The sequence below is a fragment of the Nerophis lumbriciformis genome, linkage group LG16 (assembly GCF_033978685.3).
Source record: "Nerophis lumbriciformis linkage group LG16, RoL_Nlum_v2.1, whole genome shotgun sequence".
NCBI classification, from domain to species: Eukaryota; Metazoa; Chordata; class Actinopteri; order Syngnathiformes; family Syngnathidae; genus Nerophis; species Nerophis lumbriciformis.
Window position 1 is genome coordinate 1,123,197 of NC_084563.2, and position 18,837 is coordinate 1,142,033.

General features: G+C 29.8%; 2 protein-coding genes across 5 annotated transcripts in view; one reads left to right on the forward strand and one right to left on the reverse strand.

Moving 5' to 3' along the window:
* Nucleotides 1–3,708, reverse strand: part of htr4 (5-hydroxytryptamine receptor 4) — a 239,574-nt gene extending 235,866 nt beyond the window's left edge. For all 3 annotated transcript variants that reach the window (XM_061976509.2, XM_061976506.2, XM_061976507.2), the window contains exon 1: nt 3,351–3,708. In XM_061976509.2, coding sequence (XP_061832493.1) covers nt 3,351–3,387 — 37 coding nt within the window. In that variant the 5' untranslated portion in view covers nt 3,388–3,708. The remainder of the gene's footprint in view (nt 1–3,350) is intronic.
* Nucleotides 3,709–13,064: 9,356 nt separating this feature from the next.
* The window catches only part of lman2 (lectin, mannose-binding 2), a 39,230-nt gene continuing 33,457 nt past the window's right edge, over nt 13,065–18,837 (forward strand). The window contains exons 1-2 of one of the 2 annotated variants that reach the window (XM_061976512.2): nt 13,065–13,198; nt 13,277–13,415. In XM_061976512.2, coding sequence (XP_061832496.1) covers nt 13,280–13,415 — 136 coding nt within the window. In that variant the 5' untranslated portion in view covers nt 13,065–13,198; nt 13,277–13,279. The other variant, XM_061976514.2, reaches the window with a different exon arrangement.

Consider the following 18,837-nt stretch of genomic DNA (forward strand, 5'->3'; position numbering starts at 1 on the left):
ATTCCTGGAAATTTTGGGGGAAAAATAAAATTATTGAAGGAGAGCACAAAATGGGTTGAAAAATGTGAAAGGAGTCATTGCAATAAAAAAAAGGTAGGAAATAAGGTTAGGGAAAAAAACAGGAATTCCTGGAAATTTGTTGAACGTGGAAAAAATGGTTGTTTGAATTTCCAGGATGAATTGAATGTGTTGAGGTGGAATGGTTTGAACCGGTTGCAAAATGTGGGAATTGTGGAAGTTTGAAAAATGGATCATTCATTTTAAATGGGGAAAATGTCTCTAAAACTGGAAAAATTAATAATTAATTTTCAAGGGGGGAAATGTCCATAAAAACTGAAAATTCCAGGAGATCCGGGATTTTTTTTAGAATTATTGAAGGAGAGCACAAAATGGGTTGAAAAATGTGAAAGGAGTCATTGCAATGAAAAATGTAGGAAATAAGGTTACAAAAAAATAACAGGAATTCCTGGAAATTTTTTGAACGTGGAAAAATGGTTGTTTGAATTTCCAGGATGAAATGAATGTGTTGAAGGTGGAATGGTTTGAATCGGTTAAAAAATGTGGAAATTGTGGAATTTTGAAAACTGGATAATTAATTTTGAACAGGGAAAATGTCCATAAAAACTTGGAAATTCCAGGAAATTTTGGGGAAAAAATAGAATTATTGAAAGAGAGCACAAAATGGGTTGAAAAATGTGAAAGGAGTCATTGCAATAAAAAAAGGTAGGAAATAAGGTTAGAAAAAAAACAGGATTTCCTGGAAATTTGTTGAACGTGGAAAAATTATTGTTTGAATTTCCAGGATGAATTGAATGTGTTGAAGGTGGAATTGTTTGAATCGGTTGAAAAATGTGGAAGTTTGAAAAATGGATAATTCATTTTCAATAGGGAAAATGTCCCTAAAAACGGGAAATTCCGGGAAATTTGGGAGGGTTTTTTTTAGAATTATTGAAGGAGAGCACAAAATGGGTTGAACAATTAAAAAAAAGGTAGGAAATAAGGCTAGAAGAAAAAAAACAGGAATTCCTGGAAATTTGTTGAACGTGAAAAAATGATTGTTTGAATTTCCAGGATGAATTGAATGTGTTGAAAGTGGAATGGTTTGAATCGGTTGAAAAATGTGGGAATTGTAGAAGTTTGAAAAATGGATAATTCATTTTGAACGGGAAAAATGTCCCTAAAAACTGGAAATTCCAGGAAATCCGGGGTGGGGGTGGGGGGGGGGGGTTCAATTATTGAAGAAGAGCACAAATTTAAATCAGATAAAAAATGTGGGAGTTGTGGAACTTAGAAAAATGTCCCATTCTTTTCAATCATTTTTTGAAACGAGCTGTTCAAAATACTCCATGTTTGCGTAAGCGTATGTAGGAACTTTTATTTTGTCAAATGTTATGTGGACAGCGGCATTTCCGCTTCCGGCTTGGCTGGCGTTTCATGCGCTAACTTGCTTTCTCTCTGCTGCGTCAATCCGCCATGTTTGAAAGACGAAAGCAGTGATTGGACAAGATTCTTGTTAGCCCCGCCCACTGACTTTGACGTCTGGGGGGGATGTCTGGAACATGTTCATCATTAATTAAATCATAAATTAAAGGAATCATTAAATAATTCAATCGTGAAATATTAGATCGTTAAATTATTCAATAAACAATTAAATCAATCATTAAATATTTATTGAACTCAGAAAATTAAATATTCAATACTTAATTTAATCATTACTTGAATCATTAAATGATTAAATCATTAATTATTTGAATCATTATATGATAATTAAATAAATAATTAAATCGTGAAATATGCTTAGATTATTAATTAATCACATAGTTAAAGCAATCATTAAATATTATTTGAATCATTAAATTAAATATATCATTGAATCAATACTTAAATTAATCAATAAATAATTAAATGAATCATTAAACAATTATTTGAATCATTAAATGAAATATTAGATCATTAAATCATTAATTAATTAAATCATTAAACAATAATTTGACTCATTAAATTAAATATTACATCATTGAATCAATACTTAAATTAATCAAACAATTATTTGAATCATTAAATTAAATGTTAAATCATTAATTACTTAAATCATTAAATAATTAAATAAATAATTAAATCGGGAAATTTGCTTGGATCCTTAATTAAATTAAATACAATCATTTGAATCATTAAATTAAATATTAGATCATTAAATCATTAATTAATTAAATCATTAAACAATAATTTGACTCATTAAATTAAATATTACATAATTGAATCAATACTTAAATTAATCAATAAATAATTAAATGAATCATTAAACAATTATTTGAATCATTAAATTAAATATTAGATCATTAAATCATTAATTAATTAAATCATTAAACAATAATTTGACTCATTAAATTAAATATTACATCATTAATAATAATAATAATAACTGGGATTTATATAGCGCTTTTCTAAGTACCCAAAGTCGCTTTACATGTAGAACCCATCAATCATTCACACCTGGTGGTGGTAAGCTACTTTCATAGCCACAGCTGCCCTGGGGTAGACAATTATTTGAATCATTAAATTAAATATTAAATCATTAAATCATTAATTACTTAAATCATTAAATAATTAAATAAATAATGAAATCGGGAAATATGCTTGGAAGCTTAATTAAATTAAATACAATCATTATTTGAATCATTAAATTAAATATTAAATCATTAGTTACTTAAATCATTAAATAATTAAATAAATAATTAAATCTTGAAATATGCTTGGATCATTAATTAAATTAATCATTATTTGGATCATTAAATTAAATATTAAAAAAACTAATTTAATCATTACTTGAATCATGAAATAATTAAATCATTAATTACTTAAATCATTAAATTGTAAAATAGATCAATGTAATTTTATGATTAAATAAATTAATGATACATATAATACAATTTATTTAATACCAATAATTAATTACTAATTATTTAAACGTGTTCAGATTTATTTAACATTTATGTTTAGATTATATTGTCTCTCCTTTTGGAGTCGTTCAGTCATGAATATTATTCCTTTAAGAGTAGTTTTCCTTATTCCTGTCTCCCGAGACATCTCCCTCAGCATCAACACATTTGACCAGGTGTACTGTCGCTTTAAGAGAAGTCACGTCTGTATTTTACAGCCTTTACATGCGACACAGCATTGGAAAAAAGGTTCCAGAAACATGAACACACTCACACACAGTCACTGAATGGCCTCACTACACAAAATGATGAGTTATGTTTCAGGCTAGTGTCAGCTGCAGGTTAAGTTACAAGTTAAGTTAACTAGACATCCAAAGCACCTTTTAAATGTAATGGAATGATTGCACTCACCAGAGATGTCTTGTTGGAAGTGATGCCTCAAATACATGTCCTGATCTTGTCATGCAGGTCAACTTCTTAACATCCACCAAATATTTACTTATGTCCTTTCTCCGGATTATTCTTCCCTTTTTTCCTTCTTGCTTGTCTTTTCCAGAGGGATGGAGCTTGTTTTACTTGTACATGGTGACAATAATATTGTTCAGAAGATGATGTGTAGCTGGGTCAGCTTCACATTTAATAACTCAACACGTTTCAAAACAAAAGCACGACTGTAGCGGTAAGAGGAAACAAACAACTGATGCAGGAACACAAAAGATGTTTAAGTGCGCATGTGGGAGAAAAAGCTTGCAAAAAAACAAACAAAACACATGAACTCCCACCTAATAATACCTGTAATCCCCGACACCTGTGCGTGTAGAACCAATACTACACTGCCACCTGTGGACACCTGATGTAATAACATGAAAATACACAGAAGAATGTGAATTTGTTGTACTGAATCAACAAAGAAGTCACCAAAAAAATTCACTGCAAAAAAATTCAGTGTATAAAAATTCAGATTTCAGTGCATAAAAATTCAGTGTGTAAAAATTCAGTGTAAAAAAAAATGCAATGTATAAAAATTTAGTGTAAAAAAATTTCAGTGTATAAAAATTTGGTGGAAAAAAAAATTCAGTGTATAAAAATTCAGCGTGAAAAAAATTCAGTGTAAAAAAATTCAGCGTGAAAAAATTTCCGTGTGTAAAAATTCAGTGTAAAAAATTTCAGCGTATACGCATTTGGTGTAGAAAAATTCAGTGTAGAAAAATTCAGTGTATAAAAATTTGGTGGAAAAAAAATTCAGTGTATAAAAATTCAGTGTGTAAAAATTCAGTGTAAAAAAAAATGCAATGTATAAAAAACTCAGTGTATAAATTCAGTGTATAAAAATTCAGCGTGAAAAAAATTCAGTGTAAAAAAATCCAGCGTGAAAAAATTTCCGTGTGTAAAAATTCAGTGTAAAAAATTTCAGCGTATACGCATTTGGTGTATAAAAATTCAGTGTAGAAAAATTCAGTGTAGAAAAATTCAGCGTAAAAAAAAGTCAGTGTAAAAAAGTTCAGTGTATAAAAATTCAGTGTATAAAAATTCAGTGTATAAAATTTCAGCGTGAAAAAAATTCAGTGTAAATATTCAGTGTAAAAAAAATACAATGTATAAAAATTCAGTGTAAAAAAATTCAGTGTATAAAAATTTGATGGAAAAAAAAATTCAGTGTATAAAAATTCAGCGTGAAAAAAATTCAGTGTAAAAAAATTCAGCGTATACGCATTTGGTGTAGAAAAATTCAGTGTAGAAAAATTCAGCGTAAAAAAAAGTCAGTGTAAAAAAATGTCAGTGTAAAAAAGTTCAGTGTATAAAAATTCAGTGTATAAAAATTCAGTGTATAAAATTTCAGCGTGAAAAAAATTCAGTGTGTAAATATTCAGTGTAAAAAAAATGCAATGTATAAAAAGTCAGTGTAAAAAAATGTCAGTGTAAAAAAGTTCAGTGTATAAAAATTCAGTGTATAAAAATTCAGTGTATAAAATTTCAGCGTGAAAAAAATTCAGTGTGTAAATATTCAGTGTAAAAAAAAATGCAATGTATAAAAATTCAGTGTAAAAAAAATCAGTGTATAAAAATTCAGTGTATAAAAATTCAGTGTATAAAATTTCAGCGTGAAAAAAAATCAGTGTGTAAATATTCAGTGTAAAAAAAAAATGCAATGTATAAAAATTCAGTGTAAAAAAATTCAGTGTATAAAAATTTGGTGGAAAAAAAAATTCAGTGTATAAAACTTCAGCGTGAAAAAAATTCAGTGTAAAAAAATTCAGCGTGAAAAAATTTCCGTGTGTAAAAATTCAGTGTAAAAAATTTCAGCGTATACGCATTTGGTGTAGAAAAATTCGGTGTAGAAAAATTCAGTGTAGAAAAATTCAGCGTAAAAAAAAGTCAGTGTAAAAAAATGTCAGTGTAAAGTTCAGTGTATAAAAATTCAGTGTATAAAATTTCAGCGTGAAAAAAATTCAGTGTGTAAATATTCAGTGTAAAAAAAATGCAATGTATAAAAATTCAGTGTAAAAAAATTCGGTGTATAAAAATTTGGTGGAAAAAAAAATTCAATGTATAAAATTTCAGCGTGAAAAAAATTCAGTGTGTAAATATTCAGTGTAAAAAAAATGCAATGTATAAAAATTCAGTGTAAAAAAAATTCATTGTATAAAAATTTGGTGGAAAAAAAAATTCAGTGTATAAAAATTCAGCGTGAAAAAAATTCAGTGTAAAAAAATTCAGCGTGAAAAAATTTCCGTGTGTAAAAATTCAGTGTAAAAAATTTCAGCGTAGACGCATTTGGTGTATAAAAATTCAGTGTAGAAAAATTCAGCGTAAAAAAAAGTCAGTGTAAAAAAATGTCAGTGTAAAAAAGTTCAGTGTATAAAAATTCAGTGTATAAAATTTCAGCGTGAAAAAAATTCAGTGTGTAAATATTCAGTGTAAAAAAAAATGCAATGTATAAAAATTCAGTGTAAAAAAATTCAGTGTATAAAACTTTGGTGGGAAAAAAAATTCAGTGTATAAAAATTCAGCGTGAAAAAAATTCAGTGTAAAAAAATTCAGCGTGAAAAAATTTCCGTGTGTAAAAATTCAGCGTAAAACATTTCAGCGTATACGCATTTGGTGTATAAAAATTCAGTGTAGAAAAATTCAGCGTAAAAAAAAGTCAGTGTAAAAAAATGTCAGTGTAAAAAAGTTCAGTGTATAAAAATTCAGTGTAGAAAAATTCAGTGTAGAAAATTTCAGCGTGAAAAAAATTCAGTGTGTAAATATTCAGTGTAAAAAAAAATGCAATGTATAAAAATTCAGTGTAAAAAAATTCAGTGTATAAAAATTTGGTGGAAAAAAAAATTCAGTGTATAAAAATTCAGCGTGAAAAAAATTCAGTGTAAAAAAATTCAGCGTGAAAAAATTTCCGTGTGTAAAAATTCAGTGTAAAAAATTTCAGCGTATACGCATTTGGTGTATAAAAATTCAGTGTAGAAAAATTCAGCGTAAAAAAAAGTCAGTCTAAAAAAATGTCAGTGTAAAAAAAACCTAACAATTAATATATATATAAAAAATATAATATACAGTACTTATATATTATAATGAATTATATTGTATAATAATATTTTATATATATATATATATATATATATATATATATATATATATATATATATATATATATATATATATATATATATATATAAAAATATCAAATATAGCTATAAATTAATATATAAAATATTATCAAATATTTTATATTACATATTTTGAACAATTAGTTGACATATTTGAATACAATGTGCTACCTCGGCATGTGTGCAATCATCAAAGCGTGGATGTTGTCAGCAGACAAAAAAAGAGGTCACACATGAGTAATAAATAAGGCAACGGGCGGCAGGAGGTAAAAAAGGCGACTAATTGACAAGACGCGAAAACATCGGCGATTGCAACGTCGTTGAATAATTGGAAGGTTTCCTCATTACCTCATGTGTGAGCCACCGATCAATATTCAGTATTGATAGACCAGGTCATTGTTTAGGCCTCAGGAGTGTTTGCACCTGGCTGCTATTGACCTGACACAATGAGGGCTTCTTCTTTATTAGCTCACATCACTTTCTGAAGACTAATTGAAAACATCCTGGATGAGAAGAATACAAAACAAAAACAAAAACTTAAACTAAAACTAAAATTAAAATTAAAATTAAAATTAAAATTAAAATTAAAATTAAAATTAAAATTAAAACTAAAAAAACTAAAAAAATTAAAATTAAAATTAAAATTAAAATTAAAATTAAAATTAAAATTAAAATTAAAATTAAAATTAAACAAAAACTTAAAACAAAAATAGAAATGAAAATGAAAGTACAAATGAAAATTTAAATAAGTAGCTTAGCAAATGGTTTTAACACAGCTTGGAAAGAAGAACCTTGGAATAGAGTCGACTGGCCAAAATTAAATTAAAATTAAAATTAAAATTAAAATTAAAATTAAAATTAAAATTAAAATTAAAATTAAAATTAAAATTAAAATTAAAATTAAAATTAAATGAACTTAAAAATTAAAATTAAAATAAGTTACTTAGCAACACTAGAGAAAATAAAAATAAAAACAAAAATAAAAATAAAAATAAAAATAAAAATAAAAATAAAAATAAAAATAAAAATAAAAATAAAAATAAAAATAAAAATAAAAATAAAAATAAAAATTAAAATTAAAATTAAAATTAAAATTAAAATTAAAATAAAAATAAAAATTAAACAAAAACTTAAAACAAAAATAGAAATGAAAATGAAAGTACAAATGAAAATTTAAATAAGTAGCTTAGCAAATGGTTTTAACACAGCTTGGAAAGAAGAACCTTGGAATAGAGTCGACTGGCCAAAATTAAATTAAAATTAAAATTAAAATTAAAATTAAATGAACTTACAAAATTAAAATTAAAATAAGTTACTTAGCAACACTAGAGAAAATTAAAATTAAAATTAAAATTAAAATTAAACTTAAAACAAAAATAGAAATGAAAATGAAAGTACAAATGAAAATTTAAATAAGTAGCTTAGCAAATGGTTTTAACACAGCTTGGAAAGAAGAACCTTGGAATAGAGTCGACTGGCCAAAATTAAATTAAAATTAAAATTAAAATTAAAATTAAAATTAAAATTAAAATTAAAATTAAAATTAAAATTAAAATTAAAATTAAAACAATAACTAAAACTAAAAAAACTAAAAAAATTAAAATTAAAATTAAAATTAAAATTAAAATTAAACAAAAACTTAAAACAAAAATAGAAATGAAAATGAAAGTACAAATGAAAATTTAAATAAGTAGCTTAGCAAATGGTTTTAACACAGCTTGGAAAGAAGAACCTTGGAATAGAGTCGACTGGCCAAAATTAAATTAAAATTAAAATTAAAATTAAAATTAAAATTAAAATTAAAATTAAAACAATAACTAAAACTAAAAAAACTAAAAAAATTAAAATTAAAATTAAAATTAAAATTAAAATTAAAATTAAACAAAAACTTAAAACAAAAATAGAAATGAAAATGAAAGTACAAATGAAAATTTAAATAAGTAGCTTAGCAAATGGTTTTAACACAGCTTGGAAAGAAGAACCTTGGAATAGAGTCGACTGGCCAAAATTAAATTAAAATTAAAATTAAAATTAAAATTAAAATTAAATGAACTTAAAAATTCAAATTAAAATAAGTTACTTAGCAACACTAGAGAAAATAAAAATAAAAACAAAAATAAAAATAAAAATAAAAATAAAAATAAAAATAAAAATAAAAATAAAAATAAAAATAAAAATAAAAATAAAAATAAAAATAAAAATAAAAATAAAAATAAAAATAAAAATAAAAATAAAAATAAAAATAAAAATAAAAATTAAACAAAAACTTAAAACAAAAATAGAAATGAAAATGAAAGTACAAATGAAAATTTAAATAAGTAGCTTAGCAAATGGTTTTAACACAGCTTGGAAAGAAGAACCTTGGAATAGAGTCGACTGGCCAAAATTAAATTTAAATTAAAATTAAAATTAAAATTAAATGAACTTAAAAATTAAAATTAAAATAAGTTACTTAGCAACACTAGAGAAAATTAAAATTAAAATTAAAATTAAAATTAAAATTAAACTTAAAACAAAAATAGAAATGAAAATGAAAGTACAAATGAAAATTTAAATAAGTAGCTTAGCAAATGGTTTTAACACAGCTTGGAAAGAAGAACCTTGGAATAGAGTCGACTGGCCAAAATTAAATTTAAATTAAAATTAAAATTAAAATTAAATGAACTTAAAAATTAAAATTAAAATAAGTTACTTAGCAACACTAGAGAAAATTAAAATTAAAATTAAAATTAAAATTAAAATTAAACTTAAAACAAAAATAGAAATGAAAATGAAAGTACAAATGAAAATTTAAATAAGTAGCTTAGCAAATGGTTTTAACACAGCTTGGAAAGAAGAACCTTGGAATAGAGTCGACTGGCCAAAATTAAATTAAAATTAAAATTAAAATTAAAATTAAAATTAAAATTAAAATTAAAATTAAAATTAAAATTAAAATTAAAATTAAAATTAAAATTAAATGAACTTAAAAATTAAAATTAAATAAGTTACTTAGCAACACTAGAGAAAATAAAAATACAAATTAAAATTAAAATTTAAATTTAAATTAAAATTTAAATTAAAATTAAAATTAAAATTAAAATTAAACAAAAACTTAAAACAAAAATAGAAATGAAAATGAAAGTAAAAATGAAAATTTAAATAAGTAGCTTAGCAAATGGTTTTAACACAGCTTGGAAAGAAGAACCTTGGAATAGAGTTGACTGGCCAAAATTAAATTAAAATTAAAATTAAAATTAAAATTAAAATTAAAATTAAAATTAAAATTAAAATTAAAATTAAAATTAAAATTAAAACTAAAAAAACTAAAAAAATTAAAATTAAAATTAAAATTAAAATTAAAATTAAAATTAAACAAAAACTTAAAACAAAAATAGAAATGAAAATGAAAGTACAAATGAAAATTTAAATAAGTAGCTTAGCAAATGGTTTTAACACAGCTTGGAAAGAAGAACCTTGGAATAGAGTCGACTGGCCAAAATTAAATTAAAATTAAAATTAAAATTAAAATTAAAATTAAAATTAAATGAACTTAAAAATTAAAATTAAAATAAGTTACTTAGCAACACTAGAGAAAATAAAAATAAAAACAAAAATAAAAATAAAAATAAAAATAAAAATAAAAATAAAAATAAAAATAAAAATAAAAATAAAAATAAAAATAAAAATAAAAATAAAAATTAAAATTAAAATTAAAATTAAAATTAAAATTAAACAAAAACTTAAAACAAAAATAGAAATGAAAATGAAAGTACAAATGAAAATTTAAATAAGTAGCTTAGCAAATGGTTTTAACACAGCTTGGAAAGAAGAACCTTGGAATAGAGTCGACTGGCCAAAATTTAATTAAAATTAAAATTAAAATTAAAATTAAAATTAAAATTAAAATTAAAATTAAATTAATTCAAAAATTAAAATGAAAATAAGTAACTTAGCAACATGAGAGAAAATAAATAAATAAATAAAATAAAAAACAAATAAATAAATACAAATAAAATACAAAAAAAATAAATAAATAAATAAATAAATTAAAAAAATAATAATAAATAAATTAAAAATTAAATTCATTTAAAAATGAAAATGAAAATAAGTAGCTTAGTAACACAAGAGCAAATGTAGGCAGTGTGCCTGAAGAAGCGCCGGTTTTAGCACAGCTTAAATGCAACCTGGCAAAGGAAGAACCTTGAAAAGAGTCCATCCATCCATTTCCTACCACTTGTCCCTTTCAAGGTCGCGGGGGGTGCTGGAGCCTATCTCAGCTGCATTCGGGTGGAAGGCGGGGTACACCCTGGACAAGTCACCACCTCATCACAGCTAGACAACATTCACACTCACACACTAGGGACCGTTTAGTCAACTGGCCAAAATTAAAATCAAAATTAAAATTAAACTAAATAAACTAAATTAAATAAACAAATTTAAAAACATTTGAAAAACAAATTTCAAAAATAATAATTATTATTTAAATAGATATATGGACAATATTAATACAAAATTAATGAAAATAAATAAAAAGTTCAAATAAAATAAATTAAAATAAACATTAAAGAACATTTTCAATAAAAATATATTTAAAATATTCAAATATCCATCCATCCATCCATCCGTCTTCTTCCACTTATCCGAGGTCGGGTCGCGGGGGCAGCAGCCTAAGCAGGGAAGCCCAGACTTCGTCCAGGTTCTCCCGGGGGATCCCGAGGCGTTCCCAGGCCAGCCGGGAGACATAGTCTTCCCAACGTGTCCTGGGTCTTCCTCGTGGCCTCCTCATCTGACTTCTCTCCATGTGGAGGAGCAGCGGCTTTACTTTGAACTGAATTCAGGTCCACTTTAAAATATCGAGCCCGGTATGTTGACATGTGCACTAACATCGCACATGCAATAAGTCTGATGAATGACAAAAATATATAGTAAAATCGGAAGTTGTACGAGGTCACATATGTCATGCGTGTCCAATATTATTCTAACCTAACAACAAATATTTTGATAATTACATGCATATAAATATAAAGTCAAGTCAAAATAGTAAATACAATATAGCATATGAAGGTGGTTAATTATTAAAATTAATTATCAAATAATAATGGAGACATATTGCTACTACTAGTGATTAGAGTGTCCGCTCTGAGATGGGTAGGTTGTGAGTTCAAACCCCGGCCGAGTCATACCGAAGACTATAAAAATGGGAGCCATTACCTCCCTGCTTCGCACTCAGCATCAAGGCTTGGAATTGGGGGTTAAATCACCAAAAATGATTCCCGGGCGCGGCCACCGCTGCTGCTCACTGCTCCCCTCACCTCCCAGGGGGTGAAGAAGGGGATGGGTCAAATGCAGAGGACACATTTCACCACACCTAGTGTCATACTTGCCAACCTTGAGACCTCCGATTTCGGGAGGTGGGGGGTGGGGGCGTGGTCGGGGTGGGGCGGGGCGTGGTTGGGGGCGTGGTTAAGAGGGGAGGAGTATATTGACAGCTAGAATTCACCAAGTCAAGTATTTCATACATATATATATATATATAGATAGATATCTACATCCTGAAAATATGCAAACAAAATTGTGTTTGGATAATTGATACTTCAAACTTGCATAAATAAATTTTAAGGAATATAACATAACTTGGCTTCTGAGAGCTTCAAAATGTAATGAATAAAATGCTAAAGTTGTTGATAAACAAGCAATTATTTTAATAATTAAATATGGTCATTATAAATGAATTATTATGATCATTTAAAATCAATTATTTCAAATATGTTTATTTGAATGTATAATTATATGGCTGGATGTAATAAGGAGTCAGGAAAAAATACAAAGAAAAATACAAATAATTTTGATGTTTTTCGCAAAATATAGTAAAAATGTATTTTTTTTAAATTTTTTTAAATTAATAAATATATTTTTTTTAGGTAAGATAAACATAATAATACAATTCATCTCTAGTCTGGATGATTTAGTTCTTGTCCTCCCGGCATGAAAAAAAGGCTGTCCTCACTCAGGTCCGCATGGAGCTGGAGGGGGCGTGGCTTCCAGCTCCGGCTGCAAATCGGGAGATTTTCGGGAGAATATTTGTCCCGGGAGGTTTTCGGGAGAGGCGCTGAATTTCGGGAGTCTCCCGGAAAATTCGGGAGGGTTGGCAAGTATGCCTAGTGTGTGTGTGACAATCATTACTACTTTCACTTTACTACTACTACTAATAATAATAATGATAATTATAACAATAATAATTTGTATTATTATTATACTTAAAGCCACTTATAACAATTGTAATATAATTCATTCATCAATTATCATTATTTTAGTGATTACATTTTCAAATATGAAAGTTAGGACTATAAGAGAGCTTCTGTATTCGTTTAGTTGACCTTTGCTGCCACCTAGTGAATTAAATAAAAACTACAGGTGCTTTCTGATTGGCTTAATTTGCGATGTGCTGGTCTCTGATTGGTTCATGCGGAGTCCCGTCTCCAAATATGTTCCGTACGGAAACGTACATATACGGCCAAATTCATCCTGATAATTAACTTTCAACCCTGGAAGGTGTATTATCGAATATTGAACGTCGAACCTTCGATGTTGGAATACTGGAGGAAATAAAGAGCCGGAGGGGTTTGGAGGGGACACGTTTCCCTGCCCGGAAGCGTGGTTTCCTAGCGGAAGGTAATAGTAGACGGACGCGCTGTTTCATGGCGATGCCAAGTGTTTTATTTTGATGACTTCCTCACGGACATTTGACAGAAAATGGCGAGTTTTAAAGTGTCTTCCATCTCGCTGTGTTCCCTCCTCGTCTTCGCCTCCCGACTGGCGTGCGGCGACATCACGGACGGAAACGCGGAGCACCTGAAGAGGGAAAACTCGCTCATGAAACCTTACCAAGGTATGACGTCACTTCAAGTCTTTCTTTCGCAAAGAGAACTTTTTGGCAAAATGTTTTTTTTTTATTGACTTTTTTGATTTCCCGCTCACGCACTTTGTGTCAATAATGGTGTCGATTGTGTGAGGGGGGACAGTTTGCACTCATTACAGTGTTGCTAGCTACTTTATTTGTCACCATTATTAGGGCCCGCATGGCCCATTGTAAAAGGAATCCCGAAGGGAGTTCTTTTACAATGGGACAGAGGACCCTATTGTTTTTCGAACGTTTATTATTATTATTATTATTATTCCGCAACTTTGCGCTGTAATTTGACCCCCTTAACATACTTCAAAACTCACCAAATTTTACACAACTTTTTAGTCAAAAAACGAACCCCCAAAACTCAAAATTGCGCTCTAGCGCCCCGTAGGGAAAAAAAAAACTAGACTGCCTGTAACTCCCACTAGGAAGGTCGGAAAGACATGAAACAAAAACCTCTATGTAGGTCTGACTCAGACCTAGTTTTCATAGTAGTACATCCTCGGGCAAAAATCAACAGGAAGTTGGCAATTCCCCCTTCAAGACAAAAAAGTACTAAGCCTCTTTGAGCTGTAATTTGACCCCCTTAACATGCTTCAAAACTCAAACTGAACACACACACCAGGACTGGATAAAATTGTGATTTAATGAAAAAAACCTAACCCCAAATCTCAAAATTGTGCTCTACCGCAATTTTTTAATAAAACGCAGAAAAAACTGCTCCTCGGAAGAAAAAAATGACAAAACTGCCTGTAACTCCCACTGGGAAAGTCAGAGAGACATGAAACAAAAAACCTCTATGTAGGTCTGACTCAGACCTAGTTTTCATAATAGTACATCCTCGGGCAAAAATCAACAGGAGGTTGGCAATTCCCCCTTCAAGACAAAAAAGTACTAAAAACAGTCACTTTTGCCTCTTTGAGCTGTAATTTGACCCCCTTAACATGCTTCAAAACTCAAACTGAACACACACACCAGGACTGGATAAAATTGTGATTTAATGAAAAAACCTAACCCCAAATCTCAAAATTGTGCTCTACCGCAATTTTTTAATAAAACGCAGAAAAAAAACTGCTCCTCGGAAGAAAAAAATGACAAAACTGCCTGTAACTCCCACTGGGAAAGTCGGAGAGACATGAAACAAAAAACCTCTATGTAGGTCTCACTTAGACCTACTTTTCATAGATTGACAACCCTCAGCAAAAATCGACAGGAAGTTTGCAATTTCCCCTTCAAAACAAATTTTTTTTATAAACCGGTCACTTCTCTTCAAACATTATCTCCTCTGAGCGCGTTTGTCGTTTCGGCTTCAAACTAACACAGGAGAGAGATTGAACCCTTCCAAATAAAAGTTATCGAAATAATTTTTCTAACTGCTCCGGTTTTGATTTTATGAGCCTTCAAAGAACCGCTGCGCTGATGCTGCTGCGCTGCTGTTTTCTCAAGATGGCTGCTTAAAAGCAGGAAGCACCAACGTGCCCACACAATGCAGACAAGGTAGGTACACTAGACAAAAGTATTGGGACACTTCGGACTAAAAGTAGACAAAAGTATTGGGACACGTATGACTACCACTGGACAAAAGTATTGGGACATTTAGGCCGAAAACTGGACAAAAGTATTGGGACACTTGGGACTAAAACTTGACAAAAGTATTGGGACACTTGGGACTAAAACTTGACAAAAGTATTGGGACACTTAGGACTAGCACCTGCCAAATACGCGGGCCCGACCAATGCTGCTTGCAGCTTTAATTAGTACTAGTATTCATGTTGTGATGTCTGAAGCTTATCCTGCCACAATATCTGCATTCAGAGACAAACTAGCAATATCTGCATGATTTAATGTTATCATATTAATTAGGGACGCAAACATGCTGGACCTTCAGAAGGCCTTTGACACCAGTGTTTCCCACAGGACAGGCATCTATTTGTGGGGGTGTGGTCGGGGGGCGGGGGGTGATGGCGGCAGCGGCGATGACCAAGAAGAACGCGGAGTTGGAATATAAGTACAACACTTTATGTACATATTTAGCTCATTAAAATTACCGACAGGAAGGCCAGAAACACTTTATTTCAACAGACTCTGGCGCCGTACCTGTCGTCAAAACTCCAAAGACCGACTGCACAGTTGCGCTAACAAAATAAGAGTCTCAGAAAGCTGGCGTGCACAAGCTAGCAAGCTACGGAGTTTGCCGACAATGTATTTCTTGTAAAGTGTATACAAAGCAGTACAGAAGCTGGACAAATAAGATGTCAAAAACCAACCACTTTCATGTGGTATTAGACAGCAAGGAGGACTTTTTTTCTCCTCCATTCGAAAATGCGGACGTTATCAGCACCACTGTCTGATTCCTATCAATGGAAGTCATCAGAATCAGGTAATACACCAACTTATATTCTTGTCTTCATGAAAGAAAGGAATCTATATGTGTTAAACATGCTTGTATTATCTTTAAAAACCTTTAACTTGTTAACAATATTAACTATATGTGTTAAACATGCTTGTATTATCATTAAACACCTTTAACTTGTTAACAATATTAACTGTGTGTTAAACATGCTTGTATTATCTTTAAACACCTTTAACTTATTAACAATATTAACTATATGTGTTAAACATGCTTGTATTATCTTTAAACACCTTTAACTTGTTAACAATATTAACTATATGTATTAAACATACTTGTATTATCATTAAACACCTTTAATTTATTAACAATATTAACTATATGTGTTATACATGCTTGTATTATCTTTAAACACCTTTAACTTGTTAACAATATTAACTATATGTATTAAACATACTTGTATTATTATTAAACACCTTTAATTTATTAACAATATTAACTATATGTGTTAAACATGCTTGCATTATCATTAAAAACCTTTAACTTGTTAACAATATTAACTATATGTGTTAAACATGCTTGTATTATCTTTAAACACCTTTAACTTGTTAACAATATTAACTATATGTATTAAACATACTTGTATTATTATTAAACACCTTTAATTTATTAACAATATTAACTATATGTGTTAAACATGCTTGCATTATCATTAAACACCTTTAACTTGTTAACAAAAACATATATTTCATAAATAAGTAAATATAAATGATATATATGAATGAGGTAGATCCCCACGACTTGATCAATTGAAAAGTAGCTCGCCTGCAGAAAAAGTGTGAGCACCCCTGAGTTACACTCATCTGAACAGGTCAGCCACATGTTTAAAGCCCGATCACAGTTGAAATCTTGAAATGAAGGGCCTTTAATGGCCAAAACATTAACCTGGACAACATTTTAACAGCTGATTGGCTCAGATTTTATTCTTTTCATTGCATTCACATGCTGCAGTGGACAGTGGACAATTTATCTTCAGTATTAATGTAGTATCTGAAGCACCGTCTCCACGTGTGTTTATTGACAACAGGGTTATAACCTGGACACGTTAGCTCGTCGGTATGAAAACAGGAGACTGTTACTACTTAATGACGCGTCGCATATTTACGTCACTCTACCGTCATGGCGGAGCGCAAAGCAGACGATGTGAGCGAGGGGAAAAAAGCACGCCAAAAGTCATCAAAAGTGTGGGAGTATTTCAATAAACGGCCTAATAATGTTGTAGCGGCGAACAGCTGTCTCATCAGCTGAAGCGCGAGCTCGCAACCGTGGCTGTTTAGCAACCAGCCAAACCCCACTTAATAAAATTATATTTGATCTTAGAGCACATCCGCATCCCTATTCACCTAGGCAACCCCAGGAAATGTATATAATTCGGCATTATTTCGGCCAGTCGGCTTATATGATCAGAGCCGATCTATTAACGTTCACGCGCAGGTATAACGCGGCGCACTCCCGTCTCATCTGCTGGTGCGCGAGCCCGGTAATTAGACCGCTTTGTCAAATCAAGGAGTACAAAAGACGCCAGCGCAGAGTGGGAAAAGGTTTAGTTCATTACAGATAACCCAGAGTTGTGCCAAAAGTGTACCAAAACCAAAAGCTGAACGGACAGCCGGTAAGATTGCACTTTAGTTCTCTTTGTGGGTGTGGCGCACCTGTTGCGCTGGTGAGATTGGGGGGGGAGTTGTGTGCATGTAGCGTGCTTAGTCTGGAGGCTAAATACACACGGTGTTTGTGTAACTGTTGTTTAGTAAGGAAGTGTTGATATTCTTTGCTTAGTTTGATAAATGTTGGAGCAGTTTGCTTCATCAGGAGGGTGAAGTCGCTCAACTTCAAGTGTTGGATTTAACTGTGTTGGATCATTGGCTGCTGGTGAGGGCATAGAAAAAGGGGCATTTTTCTACCAGTAGACGGCGTTTAAGATTGAGTGTTTCACTGCTAATTTAATCATATATTTATATTGAATAAGGATTTTAAATATGTATCTAAAATAGGTGGTTAATTGGTTAGGTATTTATGTATTTGCATATTGGGTTTTCTGCTGCATTAATCAATTGTGTTTAAATGTATTTTATATGTATCTTGGTGCATTTATGTTGAGACAATTTATTTAAAATCTGTTTTAACTTAAAGGGAAAATATGTGTCCATTACCTTGCACTTGTTTAATGGTTAAGAGTTTGATAGCCTAATAAATAATTGTAAATTATGGGATTGATAATTGATTGATTTTTTACAGCATGTCAATCTTGTGGTGTTTTGTCCTTAAAGGTTTTTCACCTACTAAAGAAGCTAAAGGCTACTAAAGGCTACTAAAGACAGCTAATGACAGCTAAAGAAACTAAAGTCTACTAACACTGCTAAAGACTGCTAAAAAGACTAAAGAAGAAAAACTGTTGCAAACTAAAGGAAAATAAAAGGAAAAAGTAACTACGGTCTGGTCTTTTGAGTGAAATCCAGAAGCCACATTCAGCATTGGTACATCCCTTCAAGTGTGGGATAAGCACAGCGAAAAAAGCAAAACACTTGACAGTTGTTGTATGCACACTGTGTCGAGCGGAAATGGCCTATCATAGCAGCACAACGGCTATGAAGGAACATTTGAAAAGAAAACACCCGACAGCGTTCTTGCCATCACCATCAACTAGTCAATCGTCCGCGTGAGTATACGTTGTCATCATTACACCAAAAACATGAATGTGTCATTTGTATCTGCGTTGTAAATTCATAAACTAAAACACCGTTTCGCTCTGAGAGGCGCGTTTGGCGTGCCTGTTCAGTGTTTACAAAGACGCTAACGTTAATTAGTTGTGCAAATACCTTTTACAACATTAATAGTTACATATACTATGTACAAACCAACAATTAACTTTCACTTTAATCATACTATCATTGTTGTGTTATTAAGCAAAATAAGCAATACTTTTACTTTTGTTGAAATGTTTACACTGTTACAGAATATTTCGTTTTGCACTTTTTTGTATTGGATGTTTATCTT